Genomic DNA, 20,570 nt, shown 5'->3' with positions numbered 1-20,570 from the left:
TTGGGCCTGGGCACGGAGAGGATCTAGAAACCGTCAGGTAGGAGTGTGTCAAAGCTGGTGACAGAGCTGGCTGTGAACCATGTCTCAGTGAGACCGAGGACATCAAGGTCCAGTTCCTTAAGAAGGTGACAGATATCAGAGGAATGCTTGATGGCAGAGCGAGAGTTAAGAGTGGCAATGTGGAGAAGGTTGCCATCCTTGAAGGACTTCCGGAGAGGGGTACAGATCAGAGTTACGCCCTGCGGAGGTGTAGAAGAAGGAGGTGAAGAAGGAGCAAGAGAGGGGGCAGGGAGGGAGGGTAGAGGCAAGGTAGCCGAGGACAGAGGAGGGGGGACAGCAGGAGAGGAGAGAAAGTTGATGAGGTGGATTTACCGCTGACATACCACCAAACTTGTAAGGTGGCAAAGGGGCTTGTTGCTGGTGATATAAGTTCACATGGTTGACCTTGATGGCTTGTCATCATAGTCTACAGATCCCACAATGGCTTTCTCAATCATTTCTCAATCATTTGGTGTTATTCTTCCAATCACTTACATCTTACCCTTGGTGTTTTGGGTAGCAGTATTTGGATCCCACATTTGCTCCCCATTCATTATAGGGCTCTATTCACCCATACATGTGCTCTTGCGCTCCCAGGGTAGGAGCGTTCAGATCATATGGTTTCATTCTGTTTCTTGGTGTTATTAATGGCCACATTTCTTCTTTGTCCTCCATATCGAGCAGGAGAAGTAGGTCAGTGTAGATACAGACTTTGAGCAATTTTCATAAAATAGCGCACCCACAACAGCACCTCTGTGGGTATTCCAGGGCAGACACCTTGTTCTCTTTTCCATAAATATAATATAGGTATGATTTTTCTTGGTAGGTATAGTGAACTTCTGTCACTGGGATCAGGTCAATGCTTTGGCACTGTGGAAAAGACGAAAAAATGGTCAAATGAAAGAACTTGCGTCAATGGTTTCATACTGAGGTAAAGATACAAACATCTCTAAAACAAGATGGTGATGGCTAAAAACATTGTACTGTGCATTATGTTATGAGTTTATTTCAGACAAAAAAAGTCCAAAATGCGTATCCAAATTATAAATCGCATAGTATCAATATTACGTATATTAATAAATATGAATATGTTCACTTCTAAGCAAGACAGAATCAAAATATACAGTGACCAATCTATATAAATAAAAATGTAAAAATGTAAATGTGTGTTTGTTCAAAATCTTAAATCTCCGATTGCTTTGAAAGTTTAACACAACGTTGCATTCCAATAGGCGCGTGTTTTTATATACCTACTACTTATAGATGTCACACCTGTGACAGGTAAAAACATGGCTTTTCTGAAAAACAGCACCCCCTGGTGGACGTAAAAGCAACACACGCTACACTAAATATTTTACGATTCCATTTCAATGTTTCCGATTTCAAATGGCTCAAATACGTGCCAAGGAAGCAGCAGAGTGACGTGCAGCCAGACTTCAGGATGCTCGTTTGCGAGCACAGCGATCACGTTCTGCAGCTTCAGATCTAGTTCGTTCTCAACAGAATTAACGTGACAGGCTGAGAGTGGCTGAAAGACTTCAACGAGAAAAAGCAGATCAGCGTCAAACACAACTCCGTGCTCAGCAATCACGCAATTACAATCGCCTTGCATTCCGGTACAAACCAGCTGATGATTATAGTTTGAGCCGGCATTTTCTCATCAGCACTATGATTGAAGTGTGTCCTTATTGCAAGGCTCTGAAATTTATTGGATAAACGAAAGGAATGTGTTTTGCCGCTGGGAAGATTAAACTGCCTCAACTTGTACAACTGCCAGAGCCATTAAAAACTTTGCTTGCCGGATATATCGCTGAATCAAAGCATTTCCTATCTAACATCAGGAAATACAACTCTTGCTTCCGAATGATGTTGTTCTGCGCAGAAATCGTAACAGCTCAATTCATGGCAACTTGCGTTGGCAATCACCATCAACAGAGCTCAAGGCCAATCTTTTGAATTGTGCGGTTTAGATCTAGACACGGATTGCTTCTCACATGGACAATTATATTTTGCGTGTTCTACAGTCGGCAAACCAGACAATCTCTATATCTGCACAGACAATGGAACAACAAAAAATATTGTATACCCCTAAGCAATGTGAAATTAAACATATTAGAAACGTGCGCTTTCTCTTTTCTTTCTTTTCCATTTAACCAGACTAAGCCACAGCAACGTGTGGCCGGGGACAGCTAGTATTGCAATTAAAAGACAAAAAATATGCATGCCAATGAAAGCATATGTCACATATCATCACCTGCTGCAAGTTAAACAATCATCAGGGCTGTCTTAAAGTTTAAAAGATGGAAGAATATAGCAGATATTAAAGGTTCATCAACTCAGTGTCAACTGCGGTTAACCATTTCATAGTAAACACATAACATTTATTCTGTGTTAGTAACTCATGTGTATTTAACTCATTCTCCAGGCCATATGCACAAATGTCAGTACTGTGTATTGAATTCATTTGGCGAGGTATGCATCCAGGGCGTCTGAAAGCAATCTAACATTATTCTATTTTAGGAATGGAATCTACAACACAGCGTATATGTCTCAAAATAATGGAAAAAGGAAGAGGAAATGTTGTACTGATTCCAAACATCATGTCTTAGAAACACATTTTTGGGATGCGTTATTAAATCTGGTCCAGCGATGTGCAAGAGAGGCTAGTGGGCACATTGCTAGCCTAAGGCTAAGATGCAAAGGGCCTGATTTCCAAAGTGTCTTTCAATGGAATATATCCATCCATGCTAACCAGATTCCCCTTTGTTGCAACTCAATGCTAAAAGCATAGTGCACTTGTTCCCTGTTGCATCAGTAGCTTGATCTGCAGCACCCACTATCTGTGTGGCGCTGAGCCGGTTAAAAAGTAACAAGATGCCCACTCGACCACTACAGTGACAGCAATGTCACTTCAGCACAGGGGCGACTTTTAAGATATGGCCCCTGAACCCAAACTATAATGATGGTATCCAGTCATTTTATTGCAAACAAAACAGAGTGGTACATAAAAGAGCGGACCACCGAAAGAATGCAGAAAAAATGTAATAAATATATAAAGGGTAGTAGGGTAAGGGGTTACAATGGGTCTGTTGGGGTTGGGGTGGCTTTAAAAGGATGAAGAAAAGGGAGGTTTGGGGGATCCCCTCAACCCCAAATAAAAAAAGAGAATTCTGTATTTTTCGGTGTTCTGTCCACAATGACAGTTACAACTCTGTAATAGTGGTTGGTAAGATCACATATAACCATAATGATCATAAGTACCCTATGCTGGTGGCAGTGTAACGTCTAAGAATAAGCTATGTATATCTAACAATGGGTACTTCCCAATGAATTAGTTTACGGGGGACCAGTTTCACAGTAGAATGAAGACTAACATCAAAAAGCTAATAGGAAACTGCTTTCCCCTCCCTTTACACTTAGCACCTACGTGTGTGCAGGTGTTTCAGCCTTGTTGAGCCTCATAAGTGAGGTGGAGCTGTGCCTCTCTGAGCACCGTCAGCAGGGATTCCACATCTGGTTGCCCCCAGGTAACTTAATATGACCAACCCCAAGTTCCTTCTAAAAATAAAAAAAGGTAGCAAGTGCCCCTTTCTCGAAAGAACACAGCATGATAACCTGTTCAGTGGTTTGTAACCACTTTGAGAGTTTGCAGCCATCTGTGTTTTGCTCACTGTACCTTTCACAGATGGGAAATAACAATTTGCATATCAGTCTTTGTCCTGCCCACATGGGCAGTCCAGCACCAAAATGCTATGGCAATTCCCTTCTGAACAATAGTACCAAGTGACCAACCCCAAGTTCCTTCCTGTTGCACCTTCTCTGTTCTTTTCTTTGGGTGAGTTTTTGTACAGTAATCTCTTTTTGCTCTGCTTGCAGATGCAGTGTTTTTTTAAAGTGTTTATATTTTTATAGAACCTTGGTTGGACATTTCCTTTATTTTGGAATATGATACTGTGTTGTTTGAGTCACTACTGGTTTATCTTCACACCCATCTTAAGAGTATAGCCTTCCCTCAGCCTGCATTACCAATACAGGCAAAGGAGGTACATCTATATAGAGTGTGATTGAAACTATGTTTGCTGTTGCTCTTTTCAATATTTTAAATGTCAGAATGCAATGAAAATTGACACAAGCCTAATTAATCACCGGACGGTTTGACTATGTACTGTACTGTAAAGACTTGAACTCTCCCAACAAAAGCAACTGTTTGATAAGGTCAGCTACTTATGCACAGCAATTCCTCTGATTTTAATGTTGTGAAGAATACTTGAAGTTCTACAAGAATATAAAGAAGCTGTTTTAAAGAAAGGGGTTCATTTGTGTATACTTGTTTTAAGTGGCCTTGAAAGAATTGACAAATATGGTAGCTCTACAGAGCTGTGTGGAGCCTTTCAGCTGCATATGTTCACATGACTGAAGTAATCGCTGAATCTTTAGCTTCTATATGAGAACTTCTCACAAATAATGGACACTTCAATAGTCCATTCCGGGAATGATATAAAGGATCTAAAATGTCTGAGAAAATTATGTCACACCTACAGCCCTGAGGTTAAGCTGACCAGCTCCAGGAATGTCTTTATAAGCATTAGCCCCTTGGCCGTTCCTCCGAACTCCTGATGAGCCAGTACCTTACTTGATGGCACAAGGTTTTGGCATTCAAAATCAACTTATTTTACATTTAGGGATGAATGGATGTTTAGGACAGCGACTCTCATGATCGCTCATCATTAAATATTCTAGCCAGGGCTGCTTGTAGTGGTAGCCCAAACATCTGGCAGACAATGATTGCAGACCCCTTGCATATTTTTGAACCTGCCCTGACTATTTTAAGGGAAGTAAAGCATTCAGCTTCCCTTCCTTTACCTTTTGCTCATTGTTATGGGGAAATTGACAAGTCCTATGTCTCTCTCTTTGAATTCTTGCACACAGCATTTTAGGCAGCAACAATTGGCTGTTTGAATGTGGCAGATTGTTTACATTGGTGTGCCTTGGCTGGCTCCCACCTCTGAATCTGGATAAGAGGAGGACTTTTGCAGCCATGATTTAGATCTACGTTGGAGTCAAGAATCCTACTATGAACAGCACCCCCATGATGACATAAGGACAACCTCTGCAGTGGACCAACATCCTCTCCAGTGACTGACCCAGTCAAGCCCTACTCATATAAATGATTGCAGAAGACGTGTAATGAGCTTCAGCCCATGGACAGTGGGACTGTTGTCAAGTGCTTGTACAGGTATGAAGTAATGCTGTGATGTCATGGTGAGCGTTGACCTCTGAATGATAGAATGTATGGGTGAGCATTCTAGCCCAGGCAGTTAGGAAGTCCCCTGCCTGGATGATGGGATCCATTGCTTGTCCTATCCATGCATCTTACTTGTAATCTATGGAACCTGCTTGCAAAGTACCTTGAGAACCTGGTAATGAACCTTACAAGTAATCCCAAGAAGGCTGAAGGTCCCTTTGTAACAGGGACCAACTAGGCTTGATTCCTACTCGAGGTTACATGCCACACGAGCCTATGGAAGTGGCCCTGAAGTACACAGTGGACAGATCAGCTTGCTTGTGGGCTATCTCGCCAGACACATCGCCATTCTGCATTCAAAGCTGGAACTTTGGTGGTTACCAGCTTGTGCCATAAGTCACCTTCTTCCGAAACTTCAGCATCCTAGTATCAAGGGAATCTGTCCTGGAGCTGCTTTTGTAACCACGACTGGAAGGAACCTGCCGTCGCCAGCAGTGGGTGACGATCGCTGGAACTCCTCTTCCTCCATCCTGTGAAGAGCCCTGAAGAGGTCTGCATTGTGAATGTCTATATTCTTCATCATCTGGTCTTGCATCTTGAAGTTGCTCTCGATCGGAAGAAGCATTGGAATCTGTAGCCCCATGGGCACCTCTCAGTCGAAAAAAGGACAGAAGTGTGTGTCTTTGTGTTCCCAGCAACCCCCAGATGATCCACTGTGTGGCCTGGGAAAGTATTGTAAGTAAACATAATTGTTGCTGCTCTCATGCCTTCCATAGGATAATTTTGGATACAAGACCCTTATTCTCCTAACACCCTCTTTACTTACCTTTGGTTGTTGAACCTGGGTAAAGAGTCCTAACCCAGGGATAGCCTTGGGACTGGAAGAGGAGAATTTAACTGTCTTTGAACAAATACTTATTTCACTTTGACATAGTTTTGAAATGTTTGAGATTACCAACACAAGCCCCTTGCATCCTTTTAGAGAACAGGCCTGGAGAAGCCTGTATTGGAGCCTGTGACCTTTGGGCACTAGACCCCATACGTCTTAGGGTTGGATGTATTAAGTAAAATGGAATTGTACCTGTGATTGATTCTATTAATTTCACCAGCATCTGATTATTTACCTGGCTAATTACTGGCTAATGCATTCTAAGTGAACATACTGATGAATGTTTATATTTGTGATGTATGGTTTTATGTGATAATACTACTTTCTGCTTTCATTTCTTAATGTGTTCCGAAACGCCTAATACATAACTACATGTTTCTGCATACTATCTAAGCGTATTTAGTGTGTGTTGTTGTGTGTTGTTCTGTGAACTCTCTGAGATCCTAGACTACTCCCACTCACTCCTGAAACTAAGCCTTGACTGTTCTTCCACCTACCTTGATAGGGTTTTAGCTACACTCTCAGAAACTCCCCGTTCACCATTACTAGAGTGGCCTCCTAAAACCTTCGCCCAAATTTGATTTTAGAAATCCATTTTAACAGATTGGAATGGAACCTTTCACCTATATGGATAAGTGGACTGACATGGGGCTGTGCAACTTCTCCCCATTCAGGACTAGAAGGGATCACAGATGTGCCACAGGGATGTAAAGCAACACTGAATGGAAATGTGTGTGGGGATAGGGATTGCCATGCATTTTTATTATTTCACTCATAACATGGGTCACTCATAGTACTGCCAATAGGACAACTCTGACTGTGTTAACTATGTGTTGGTGTTAAACGGAACACATTAAGATCTGTGCAGAAATAACATTATTTTAATTGATCTGTGGTTAAGGACACATTTTGCACATCATAGGTAAACTTTATGGTGCAATTGTGCTGTACTTTCCATATAAAAATGCTAATGCACAGTAACAGCAGTTGTTAAAAAATGATGTTTCCATTATTATATATTCCGTAATCCCCAATAAAGATTTTCCGACAGCAATGGGAGAGTCTTTGATTTACTTGAGCCTGAGCAGCTGAGCAGCTGGCTATGCAGACTATCACTTTGCGAGGCTTTGGTACCATCTAGTGGCAATAATTGAAAGAAACTTAGCTTAATGTTTGACTGGAACAGATTTAACAATTTGAGCTACGAACTTGTATTACCACATGTGTATGCAGCCCTTCATTGTTGATTTCTTCAGTTTCTAAGCGCTGTAATATATACATATATTACAGGGCCTGCGGCAGCAGCCCTGTAGTTATGGTTAAGTTGCTGAACCCATAGGAAGAGCACTTTATGGGCAGTTTATAACTTGCCCCCCCCCTCGCACGAATCCTCATGAAACCTTGCAAAAAAAGCACCATCAGATTGATCGAAGTTTGGTGAGGTCTTGTTCAGCAGGGCAAAAGTTATAGGGGGGTCCAAAAATGTGTGTTTTTTCCCATAGACACAATGGAAGAAAAAAAGTGCTCACTCCTACAGCCCATGTGTCACATAAGGGGGTAGCCGCCTAACAAAGTTACACCATACTATAACTAATACTACAGCCCAAACTGCTGGACGGATATTCACCAAATTTGCAGCTGGAGCGGCGGCTTGGTTCCATAAATGTGGTTTTGTAAATTTGGTGTAAATCTGTCGAGTAGTTACCAAAAAGTAGGTAAAAGATCAGTAGTGATATCTGGGTTCGGTCAGCTGACTCACTTCCCTGTTCGGTCTGCGGACGGGCCTCTGATTGGCCCAGAGGGTGGCGTGAGGTGCGCGGACGTTGGATGCACCTGCCAATTGGATGGCAAAAAGATTGAGGTGCATCAGATTTTTGGAAACGCCCACCATGTTGAATTTTGGACAGCCACAGGTGTCCGTGGACAGCGCAGTGGTGGAAAAGTCTGGAAACACATTTGGGGTTATTTGGTGGTGGAAAGAGGGGATGGGATGGGTGGGGGAGTGGAAAAAGATGATATGTGGCTATTTGTGTAGGTTGAAAAAGGTTGGGCAGGTGTTGTAGTGGTCCGCGGACACCATGGTATTTCGACATCAGCACCATCAACAGACAGCTTTGAAAAGACATTTGAGGTTATTTGAAGGCTGAAAGAGGGTGTCGAAATGGTAGGGAAGTGAAATGAAGGTATTGAGGAGCCGTTTTTATAGGTGGAAAAAGGGTTCTAGAAATGTTGCAGAGTCTGTAGACATTATTTCAATATCGGAGGGTCAGGGTGAGTTTTATTAGTTGACTGTGTATGGTACCTACTTGTTATATAGTTAATTGTATTGTGGTGGTTGAGACCAGTGGCCAGATTCTGGGGGGCATCACAGTATTAATATGTGTATAGCAATTATAGGTAATGTAGTAGGAATATGGCCAGAATCACCATAGTAGTGATATGTGTATAGTAATTATAGGTAATGTAGTGGGAGTACAACATGTTTGTAATGTGGAGGAATGATGTAATTGAACTGTATATAGTACTTATGATTGTAGTACAATTGAGGCTAGTGCTCATAGAATATGTATTTGATTATAATTGCTGTGGTTACTTAGTTTTGTAGCATTATGAAGCTGGAATCTCTGGTTTATGGAAAAAACAGTACAACTTGTTAAGCAGGATAGTTTAAAAGGTGTAGTGTATACAATTTTTCATATACATTTGTTGAGACCCTCTTAAACAGTACATTATAAGTACTATGTTTGGTACAACAACAGTGTATGACACACTGCTATTGTTTTGACATTAAATAATCATTGGGGCATTGGGAAAAAAATCCGAACTGGATTAGAAAAAATATTACAGTTACGTGAGTGTAAGGGTTATAGTATATTTGTTTGAGGTAGTTAGATACTTGTCAGCATATTCTAACTACAGTAGAGGTTAGAAGATGTTTTGTCATAAAAGAATTGATATGGCGTTTTTGAAGTGTTTTAGAATGAAGGGTATTTTTCAAGTAGTTAGATTTATGTTGGCATATTCTAACTAAACTTAAAAGTACTATTGTAATATTATGGTTTTAGTTAGATACCTGCTGGCACACTCTAACTGTTAATTGTGCTATAGTTTAGTGACTAAATTTGGGTTGAAGGAATATTAAGTAGGCATTTGTTAAATTTGCTGGTAAACTTTGTTTTGGAGTAACAGGTTTGTTACAGTTAGAACAACCACTTCTTTTTGTGACATATGCAGTGCAATGCCCTGATGTGGATGTGGCACCAATGTGGTATACTATACCTACTGTTGTGGGGATTGCCGCAGGACACCCAGGCAAGACGGGGTAACGGCTCTACCATGACAGCAGGCCCAAGGTGGGGGGCGCAGGCATGCTCGGGCCAACGCCCCCCACGCAGTGCAAAACTTTCCCAGAGACACGCTGTCTCGGGGACAGTAAGAACGGACGGGCAAGGTGTGATTTCACACCTTGCTCGTCCGCAACACAAAGGGGTAGGAGAAGCCACCCAAGACAAATGGCAGGAAGCTCTGCCAGAGCAAACAGTGCCTCCATCCCTTAAGGGGGTGGGGGACTCAGACAGTCGGCGCCGTGCCGGCCTGGGGGCTGGGTTACAGCTCCCAAGAAAGCACCTATGTGCATATAAGGACAGCGCTGGTGGACAAGACACCAGCAGTTTTGTGGACCCTACACGGGGACCCAAAACACAAAGGGAAGTGCAATGTGTCCTCAGTGCCTTCCAAAACTCCCTTTTCCCGAACTACCTTCCACCCCAGAAATAAGGAGAAGAAAAGAAGGGAAGAGAAATCAGGTCACTGCACGGTGACCAGAAACACAAGTCGTGGGACAACGAAGGCGTCACGGGTCGGAGGGGAGAACCTCAGGACCCGGCACCCAAAAGGGTATATGATATGATATGCAAGTATTGTTACTGTTAACAATAACCACATCTGTACCAATAAAAAAACACAGCCTTTTTATTGCCCAACAACAGCACAATGGAGGTCATTACAACCCCGGCGTTAAGGGTTAACGATGGCGTTAACCCTTAACGCCGGATTCCCACTTTAACGCCTGCTTTTGGCAGGCGCTAAAGTCCATGGCGCTAACCCGCCATGGTGCTAATTACGCCGCCGTAATTTACGGCGGCGTAATTAGTGCCTTCCCCACTCCCATTATGCCCTATGGGGCAAAAATGGGAATGGGGAAGGGAAAATGGGAAATGAGGATTTACCGCCCCACTCACCTTGGAATGGGGCGGTAAATCCGCCATAGACCATGGTGGTAAAGTTGGTGCACTTAGCACCAAGGTTGTAATGACCTCCAATGTGTGGTGTAACTAATTCCTGGGGGAGAGGGGTCGGGGGGGCCACCGGCCAGCTGCACACACAGGGGGTGGCAAACAGGTACAACAAGGCTAAGCTGCCTGCATATGGGTACAGCAGTTATGAAGATTTTCTTTTCAAGAGATACTTGGCCGTGTGTGAACCCTGTAAGTTTACAGGTATTTTTGGTACCATCTGCATGGTACCTTAGAAGCATTAGTATGACATATTGGCTATGTGGGTTTATTTGTATGGTGGAATGATTGGATTGCAAAAAGGGCATAATATGGTATGTTTTGCATTGTGCAGAAGCTGGTGAAATTCAATGGGCCTCATTACACGGAAGGCGGTGATCCAGGGTGCTATTAGCACCCTGGACCATGCCGGTAAATTACCGGCACCGCCTTGGCGGAAAGGGGATTTACCGCCCCATTCCAAGGTCGGTGGGGCGGTAAATCCCCCTTCGCCATTGCCCTTCCCCATTCCCATTTCTGCCCCATAGGGCTCTATGGGAATGGGGAAGGCGCTAATTACGGCACCGCAATTTTGCGGTGCCGTAATTAGCTCTGAGGTCCCTTAGCGGGTTGGTTTTTAACGCCTGCAAAAAGCAGGCGTTAGAGCACCAACCCGCAAAGAGACCTCGTAGTACGGCGGTAAGGGTTAACGGTCACCGTTGCCATTAACAGTGACCGTTAACCCTTACCGCCGTCCGTGTAATGAGGCCCAATGTATTCAGAATTTGGTATTGATACATGTACAAATCGTTCATTAGGGATGTTCTCTTGGGAAACATCGCTGCAGAGAGTGTATGCATGTTTCCACGTGTTTGAAATTTGGAAGATTTCATATTTAGGGATATGTTTGGTTTTCAGTACTTGTAGTAAGTACACTAGGAATTATTATGGATCTTCTTGTGTGTTTATGGTACATTTTAACATTTCTGCACAGTATTCCAAGTGTTGCTTTATACCTGAGGCACTATATGTGTTGTCAGGATTGGGTGCATTTGCAAACAAAACTGGTCCGAGTAGTTTAAGTAAATGTTGTGAACAATGGGTGACAATTGAAAGAGAAGATTAATTGTTACATTAGCATAACAATTTACTCCATTTGTGTTACTGAATTGAAATGGACCAGAGAGTTCTGTTTGTGGATCGCAAAACACAGGAACTGTCAATAAATTGTATGGAAAGGTACTTTATAAATGAAAATAATGCTGCACTTTTTACAAGGCATAGTAGGTTTGTCTCCCCTGACCGTAGTCTCACTATTTGTTTTTATACTATTAATTCAATGATTTATTTTTGTTGTAATTCATTGTCTACCTCCCCAGTCCGCACCCTGTAGCTTTGAAACAGATTTGAGAATTGTATAAGCGCCTAACAAATGACCAATTAATAAATAAATGCCTTCATTCCAGTAATTTATATCTGTATTTGTTACACAGGAAGTGCAGGTTTGTGGCATGTCCCGCGTTTAATGGTGGATTCATGGAAGACTGGGATTTTGCGTCCGAAGAGTAATATCTGCCTGTGTGGTTTGAGCAATTATTAATGAATGCACCAGTGACAGCGGACAATACTGTTGATTGATGCAGCCAGTATCTCAACCGCAGCAGTATAATTTTAAGTGTCATTCATATCCACCTTACCAAACTAAATACAAATATTAAAAATAATTCAAGCTAAAGAGTTGTGAAAACATTTTGGGCCTCATTACGACCCTGGCGGAATGGGTTAAATGGCGCCGTAAAAGACTGCTGCGCTGGTCAACCTGTTCCGCCACATTACGAGGTCCCCTCGCGGGACACGTTAAGCACGCCTGGGAAAACCAGGTGTGCATACCGGTTTCCGCAAGGGGAAGAGGGGGCAAACAACGGGCCATCTCGTAATGGCCCGTTGTTTACTCCCTCTCCCATTCCCATTCAGCCCTATGGGGGCTGAAATGGGAATGGGGATGAACCGTGTCCTCGAGTGAGGAATTACCGGGCCATCCGAACTCGGAATGGTCCGGTAAGTCCTCATTCCGAGGACACGGACACGGACACGGACACGGATGTGGTTTTGCCAGCAGCCATGCCGCAAATTGCGGCATGGCTACCGGCATAACTTGTAATGAGGGCCTTTGTAAGTGCACTACACGTTCAAACATATCAGAGTATCGTTACATATTGGTGTGCAATAACACGTGCATTGGCCTATGGCATTCGCCTCATCCTCATATACTCCCCCTTCAGTATCAATGGCAGTTGGCACATGTGATCGTGCTCTTGCAAGTGGGCTGGGTGGATGGGGATGCTTAAGGTCTGGTTCACCATGTACACCTCAAAGGCATCTTACGCACTGTGACTTTTGTCCAAATGGCCACCGCAGTCCTGGTGTCTCCAGACTCGCCTTTGAAGACCTGTTCCTGCAATGAACATATGTATGTGTCCCTTGAACATTGCCCCGGGCCTAACGTGGTTGCCTCATCCGTAGTCTCCCTCTCTCATTTTCAGCTAGAAGCTCAACGCCTGTAGAGCTGTGGTACTTTCTATGCTGTACTATTGCAACAGCCTCTTCCTTAATCTTCCCACTTTCTCTCTCAGTGACCTACAGCTAATTCGAAATAAGGCTGAGACTTATCATTGGCCTCAAGACCAAGGACTGCATATCTCACAGTGGCTCTTCAACCTTTACTTGGCTCCTCTAGTGCAACTAATCTCTACATTATTTTCTAACTTTCAGTGTTATGTGGAGGGCAGTCAACTCTCCTTCAAGCTTTGTGCTACGTCTTCTCCTCTCTCGCTTTTTCCTGACTGTGTATGTGCGATTCAGGAATGGTGTGCCTCCAACAATGTCTGCCTAAATGCCAGTAAGACTGAGCTCATTCTTATTGGGCCACTGCTACTGATTTTCCTCTTTCACGCTGGCTGTCCTCCTTGGGTCCTGTTCATGCACCTTCTGGTGAGGAAAAAGCCTTTGCTGTCATCTTTGACTCCAACCTCTCCTTCTGTCCTCACATTACGGACATCTTTAAGAAGTTCCTCTACCAGCTGCACCTAATGAGAGATATTGTTGCTTTTCGCACTTTCCCCCAGATGCTCACTGTCTGAAGAGCCCTAGTTCTCTGTAGGATGGCCTATTGGAACAGGTTCTTTCTAAATCTTCCTGCCTCTACTCTTCGACCTTTGAAACCTATCTAGAACAGGACTGCCAGACTTGTCTTTGGCCTGAAGCCAAGGGATCATATATCTGCTGTCCTGACATCTCTACACTGGCTCCAATTGGTAGCTGCAAGGATCAAGATCAAGATCCTCTGCATTGCTCACAAGGGTTTCTGGACCAGTCAACCACACTACATGCAACTTTATCTTACTATGCATTTTAATTCTTGAACCCTTCACTCATCCACCTCCAAATTCTCTAGGTAGAGAGTGGGTGGGGGGGTAGATTTCTCTCATCGGCTGTTGACTCCCTCTAAAACAGCTTCCCTGCCTCTCTCAAACTTGAACAGTAACACCTCAGGTTCTGGGAACAATTGAAGGCTTTCCTCAATGCTTCTGCTTTCTCTCCCTCTCTCCCCTGCTGATGTTCTTTTCTGCTGCACTAACTGGTTACCTGGCCACCATCTAAACCTTATGGGGACCATGATCCCTCATGACCAGTAACTTCATGCACTGCCTCCGGGCCCACTGCGCACTATGGGCAGTATCTGCAACCCCATGGTGCCATGCCTATTTGCACTTAGTAAGAGCTGGCCACCCCGGCATCACTTACTGGAGGTTGCTCATTGCACTCTCTCCTTCCATCCCTCTGGCACTTCTCCTCTTGTTTTCTCCTTGCATGATATGAATGGAACAGATTCCTAGTAAGATTTTATGTTCTGTTTCCCTTTGTTTTTCCCTTCCTTGTCTTGTCGCGCCTAGAAACACCTGTGTACAGGCGCGTTATAAATTACTTATTATATCATATCATTGTTGTTTTGTTTTGTCGCACCCGCCCACCCTTTTCTGGTCTTGTGGTGATGGGCACATTTATTTTTGGGTGTAGGTGCTTTACAAACAACCAATAAGTCAATAAATAAAGTAAATGAATTGTGGACATGCTGGAAAATAGCTACCATGACAAGTGGCTGCAGATTGCAATGGAGCAAAGGTGTATGTGTCACAGCGTTAGCCAACATTGAAATAATGGGCGAAGGAATTTGTATTGCTAATGTGCATTATGAACATGTGCCTGTGGCCTTTGCACATTTACATCTTACTGTGTAGGGCAATGAGGGCCGCGTGCATGAATGCAGAAATGGATATGATTGTGGAAATAGATGTACACAGAAGCAAGTAAGCCTCTACTCCAATGTTTGTGTGTCTACACTTTTACGTGGTAACTTTCCGTCATTGTTATCCCTTCAGGTTCCAGCAATTATGTCCGACAAACTCTGATGTCTTTGTGGATGCTTTAAGGATGAAATTCAAGACCCTTGAATTATCAACAAGGCTGTTTGGGGCGTGGGAACATGCTACCTGCAGCTCTTTCTGACACACTATTCTTCACACTATTCTTCTTCACGATACCTTTGGTAGCAGAGAGCAGGGGGCAGATGACTATTGATGTATAGGGAAATCTGTGCCTGTGTATTGGGATCAGGCGTGTTGATAACAGTAAAATGGAAGTAAATATTGTGATATGTGGTTTACTGGAAATATTGTGTTGTTTTTCAGTGCACTGATTGCCCGTAGTGTTCTTCATTTTTGTGGCATGTGTTTCCAAAATTGAAACTGACTTGGGCACGGTGTGAACGCTAGATGAAGGGTCTCATTGTTATATGTCCTTGAATACAATGCACTAAGAATTCGAAGGACTGTGTCGAAAATCCACCAAGTAATGATAAGATTCGGTATATTGAACGCTTACGTCAGAAAGTAATGTTTCTATTTCATAAAACTGTGTTTTGAAGGGCTTGGTCCTCCCCTACATTGGAAAAATGGATTCGCAAAATGCAATTTAAGCAAGATTTTAAATAAGATTTTTTTAACTGTGTATTGAAAGTGTGCAGTGTGCCATATAATTAATGTTCTGACGGATGAATGTTCAATTTGACGCAAACAATAGACATCATATGTGTTCATTGTAACTTAAATTTACAGCCAAAATAAGAATGTACTGTGTATATTTAACTGTAAAGTGGTTACTGAAATATATTTTGCATTCTCGATTTTACATAGTTATATAATCCTGATGTGCACGTGTTATGGGTGCAGTCTACCGACCGACAGCTTCTTCAACAGTATTTGGACAATAATTATCAACAATGGATATGTGATAACATTCATCTGGGACGATCGCCAGACAATGATCTGTCCATTTCCGGTTGCAGTAACAAGGAGCAAAATGGGAATGTATAGCATCTAGAAACGTGCAGATGTGAAAGTGTTGTATATATTTCAATTTTGAAGCACTCATTTCTCCTCTGTATTGTATTTTGTATTATATTGTTTGTTTATTTATAGAGCGCACCGGGCCGTTAGGCAACTGGGCGCTTGTGAAAATCCTTAGTTACAGTTACATAAATATCTTACATACCAGTCTGCAGCAGCAGTCCACATCGTTGTGCGGAAGGTGCAGGAATTACCTATTTTTACCGTGTGACACCGCGGAGCGGTGAGCGGAGCTGTGAGCCTGAGGTGTGAGCCAGTCTGCAGCAGTCCGCTGCAGACGCAAAGCCGAAGCAGAATGGAGCCAGAGGTACGTCCTCTGAAAGTGTTGAAAAGTTCGAAAACATTCCCGAAGGACTTCCAGTCGACAAAAACATCCAAGTCGGGAGGGAAAATGAGCCTGGGAAAGAGGAGGAGGAGCAAGTCTGACTCGGCACCAAGACCAACGGCGACTCCCTCTATCCTAGATCTGTTAGCAACTACTCAGTTAACTCCTAAAACCTCTGAAACCATGGATTTGACGTATGTACAAGTTCCGCTACAAGGCCCTGCGAAGAATACCGAAGCAGGGAACTTTAGCCTACCTGAACCACGAGACCAAGCGGGAGATTCCTCCGTGTTGACGGCCTCCCAGCCTATGCCTCGGCCCGGGACAGCCAGGGAGGTACGATCGGACGAGCAGCAGGTCTCAACGGCCATGGAGGACCGGGGGTTGGGAGGTCCGGCGGGGCCGTGCATGACCTCGCTCTCGCCCGCGCACACACCTTTGCTGGTGCCCGCGCCCGAACCCATGCCCGTTCTACAGGGCCCCAGACCGGATCTGGTCCCTCAATTCGGAGCACGGTCAGGTGCGGTTGGAGGAAGATGCCAGCCAGACCTCCACCGTCAGTCAGGCTGCGGCAATGACGAAAACCCGGAACCGGAACGAAAAAGGGATCGGCCTGAAGTTCTCTCTCCTTCTAAACCAGACACCGATACAGAAATGAGGTGGAGCGGTGCCAGAAATCGCAACCATGACAACAGGGGGCTACGTGGGGAAAGGAGACAGGTGAGGGAGCAAAGACAATGGACGTATCCGAAATAAACGAAATACCCCCTCATCGAACAACTGTTGAGGGGGAGAGAAAAACCCCCTCTGTGGAAGGAGAAGTGGCGATAAACCCGCTAGCTATAACAGGAAAGAGCGACTGTGTGCCAAATGTGATCTCCATACAAGCAATGCTGCATGATATAGATCACGACAGCGAGAAAACCATGCAAGGCTTGGGCACAAATCTGGCAAGGGCCGCCAAGCCTATTATAGAAGTCAGAGACAACGTGATAATCGCCGACCCCGATAAAGATATGGAATCGGATGAAGAGGACCTAGAGAGCGATAACCAAACGGAGGGAGAGCCGGAGGATTCTAATAAGGAAATGGACGGTGAACAATTGAAAACTGGATCTGGTTCAAAAAGGAAAAAAAGAGGCAAAACTAATACCCCGGCGAAAGCTAGGCCTCAAGGAGTAAAAAAAAACAGCGAATACAAGATCGTTAAAGAATACTATGCTGTGGGAACAAAAATCAAGAAAAAGTAGTAAAAAAGGTGGACTGATGTCAAAAGGGCTGCACAACCCACTGCTGTCACGCCCGTTAAAAGCTTTTTTCACTCAGCAACACAAAAGAAAACAGAGCATTGACACGGAAATATCGGACGCGGAAATGCTGGAAATATCAACTCAAACCCAACCTGCGCAAAAACAGAGGAGAACTGAGGCACCCACAGCGGCAAGAGACAATCAAGCCCGGTCCAACGGCTCTTCGCAGGAAAAAGCCATGATATCAAGAAATGAACCACATATAGACACCGAAAAATCAAAGGCCTCCGAGAATCCAGAATCGGTCCTTTTGAGCATAAATGGCCATCCAAGCGGTAGGATTGAGAGTCCCCAGATCCAAAGTGCCCCTAATGGGGTTAAACAAACCATAGAGGAGATACTCGTTTCAGACGAAGACCAGGAAGAAGAAGGGTTAAAGGGGGTTCAATCTGATTGGGAATCCAATCGAACGTCGCAGGCACAGCAGGACAGAGATGATCCTCTGGCCTGGACAAAGCCCCATCTGTCCAGGAGGTTAGCCTCTGTTCCACCTTCTTCTATGAAATTTGTATCACCAAGAAACCCCGTAAACATCGACAGAAATCCAAGAGTAACAGGGGAATGCCCTGGCCTAGACTCATCAGCAGTTTTGAGAAGATCGGATAAAACCCAAGCCTCACCAAAAAAGAGACGACTCAGCGAAATTGCGGTGGCACTACAAAATGAATCTCCAAATAAGAAACCAGAAATGATCGCTATCATGTCGGCCATGACCATTGTATTAGCCCCCTTCTGTAAGTTGTATGAAACAATCAAAGAAAACGTACAAGACAACACAGCAATTCTTTCTAATATAATGGCGAAATCGGCCCAGATGGATAGCCTTCTACCAGCAAATGCTGACAAAACGCTCAATCAGAAAACTCAGTGTGAAAGGAAAATCGAAGCTTTGGAAAAAAAGATCGAGAACATGGAAAACTCGACCGGGACCCAACTAGTAAGAGCGACAGATGGATAGCAGAAAACTTCAAATCAGAAAACAATGTGGGAAACTAAAATCGAAGCGTTGGAAAAAAAGATCGAGACCTTGGAATTACTGGAAAAAAGGTCTACAACAAGGACATCTGCCTGTGAAGATGCTGTAGACGAGCCCGCACCGCAGACAAATGGAAAAAAGAAAACCCTGCTGACATTGACACAAGAAAAACAAGAAGAGGGGCTACGAGCCAAACTACAAAAGGCGCAGCCACCAACAATGACCAGACGGAAAGGAAATTAAACCTTAAGAAGCACACCAAAACGTCAGTAAAAGCAGACGTGAGGGGGCCGGGCCTGGGTGAATCACTAGCCAACAAAAATTGACAAGATCCAAGATCTCGAGCAGAGGAGACTGACCCCGTGAGATCTCCAAGAACAGTAGACCAATTCCTAGGATGTACCGACTTAATGAACATCTCTATTTACTCAGAAAAGGGGTCGCAAGAGTCAAGGGAACCCGCTATAGAAGGTGGGGTAAAAACGCCCTGCACAGATCGGGCTGAAAATCCCACAGTCAAGTCCAAGATGGACACGGACGGTCCCATCCAGAGCAAAAATAATGCAACAAGCGTGTCAGTTGCACAGGAAGTTGTAGCCCAAGCGACTGCGGAAAATGAGAAGCTCCAGACATACGTATCCAGAACAAGAAGCTGCCCTCCCAAACCACGAGCAGCTCGCAAAAGGGCAGACATCCAAAGAAGCCCGCGGAAGTACCGAGTAGAAAAAGGCAAATTGGAAAATAGAAAAAAAGCTCAAGAAGAGATACGAATTTTCAAGCTGGAACAAAGGGAAGTAGACAAAAACTTCCTAATTCTAAACAGACCGACAATACTCCAAATAACAAAGAGAATGCAAACACTGAAAAAGATTACAACAGAGGACCTCGTGCTTGTCGAACCCTATCATAGGGAAAAGAAGGTGAAAGTATTTCTGCATTTCAAAGCAGCCGCCATCAAATACATTGATGAGTCAGTCTATGAAGAATTCGAGCAACTGGGCTTTTCTCTGATGGAACAAAAAAGGAAGACGAGTAGACAAGACCTTGAAGAGGAAAAGATGGAAAAGCCAATATTCCAGTATCATTACAGATCCAAAACGGAGGATTTATACCATCAAAGCCGTGGGCATAAGACCCAGGAAAGGCAGGAAACATTCAGACGTTCACCCTATCAAGCCAGGGATGCTAAATGGCTTACTGACCAGATGGAAAGAGATCACACAAACCCAAGACAATATCAACGCACAAAGGAACAATCCGACTGGACTGGGAACCCAACAAGAAACAAAAGAGAGGATCAGAGACAAGTCGGATCCCGCAGCAGGTCAGACCGAGAACTCACAGAGGACACGATAAATAATCATGTAAGGCATCAGGAAAAAACGGAAGACGAAAGATAAAAAAATAATGGCAAATAGCAACGACCAGGGTTAGCTTGCCTCAACGATCCCAGCAAAAATCCCAGCGAAAAAAGCAGCGAGCAATCCATAAAGGAATCCTATATTCTGGGCTCATGGAATACGAGAGGCCATTCGCACCTCATGATACCTGGAGACGTCGATCTGGGTTTCTATGACATCCTATGCCTACAAGAAACCTGGCTCTTACACCAACCAGTACTCAACGGGTTCTCAGTGATGATCTCTCCAGCAGTCAAAGGCCTGCTAGGTAGACCGTTGTCGGGTCTGCTAACCGCAATAAAAACAGGAACGGGCTGAGTGAACCAAGAAAGTGTTAACAGTCCTACGAAATGTTGGTCATCTTGACCTCGCAAATCCAGGGAAAGGCCAAGATGGAAAATGGCTTTCAAAAGACAGTGGCCATAGTGAACTGTTATTGGAATCCACAGCAAATGTCTATAAAAACCTTCTGCGACAATATGTCTGAAACGATTGACCAGCTGTATGTGGAATTCGATAAAATCGAGCTTATCACATGCAGCGATTTGAACGCAAAATGTACTGAGGCCCTGATCGATAAAACAAAGTTCCATCGCGTAGCAGGGAGGTGTTGATCCCACCATTGAGAGAGGAAAAGCCTGGAATGA

General features: G+C 44.0%; 1 protein-coding gene across 1 annotated transcript in view; it reads right to left on the bottom strand.

The window, feature by feature from the left end:
* Window positions 1-620: 620 nt before the first annotated feature.
* The window catches only part of LOC138565860 (protein SSUH2 homolog), a 276,132-nt gene continuing 256,182 nt past the window's right edge, over window positions 621-20,570 (bottom strand). Inside the window, exon 9 of the mRNA XM_069643020.1 lies at window positions 621-909. Within this exon, the coding sequence (XP_069499121.1) occupies window positions 763-909 (147 nt within the window). The 3' untranslated portion in view covers window positions 621-762. The remainder of the gene's footprint in view (window positions 910-20,570) is intronic.

Source organism: Ambystoma mexicanum, chromosome 2p (assembly GCF_040938575.1).
Source record: "Ambystoma mexicanum isolate Mex_15411 chromosome 2p, UKY_AmexF1_1, whole genome shotgun sequence".
NCBI lineage: Eukaryota > Metazoa > Chordata > Amphibia > Caudata > Ambystomatidae > Ambystoma > Ambystoma mexicanum.
Note: the sequence above shows the minus strand (reverse complement) of the source record. Positions and strands in the feature narration are given on the sequence as shown.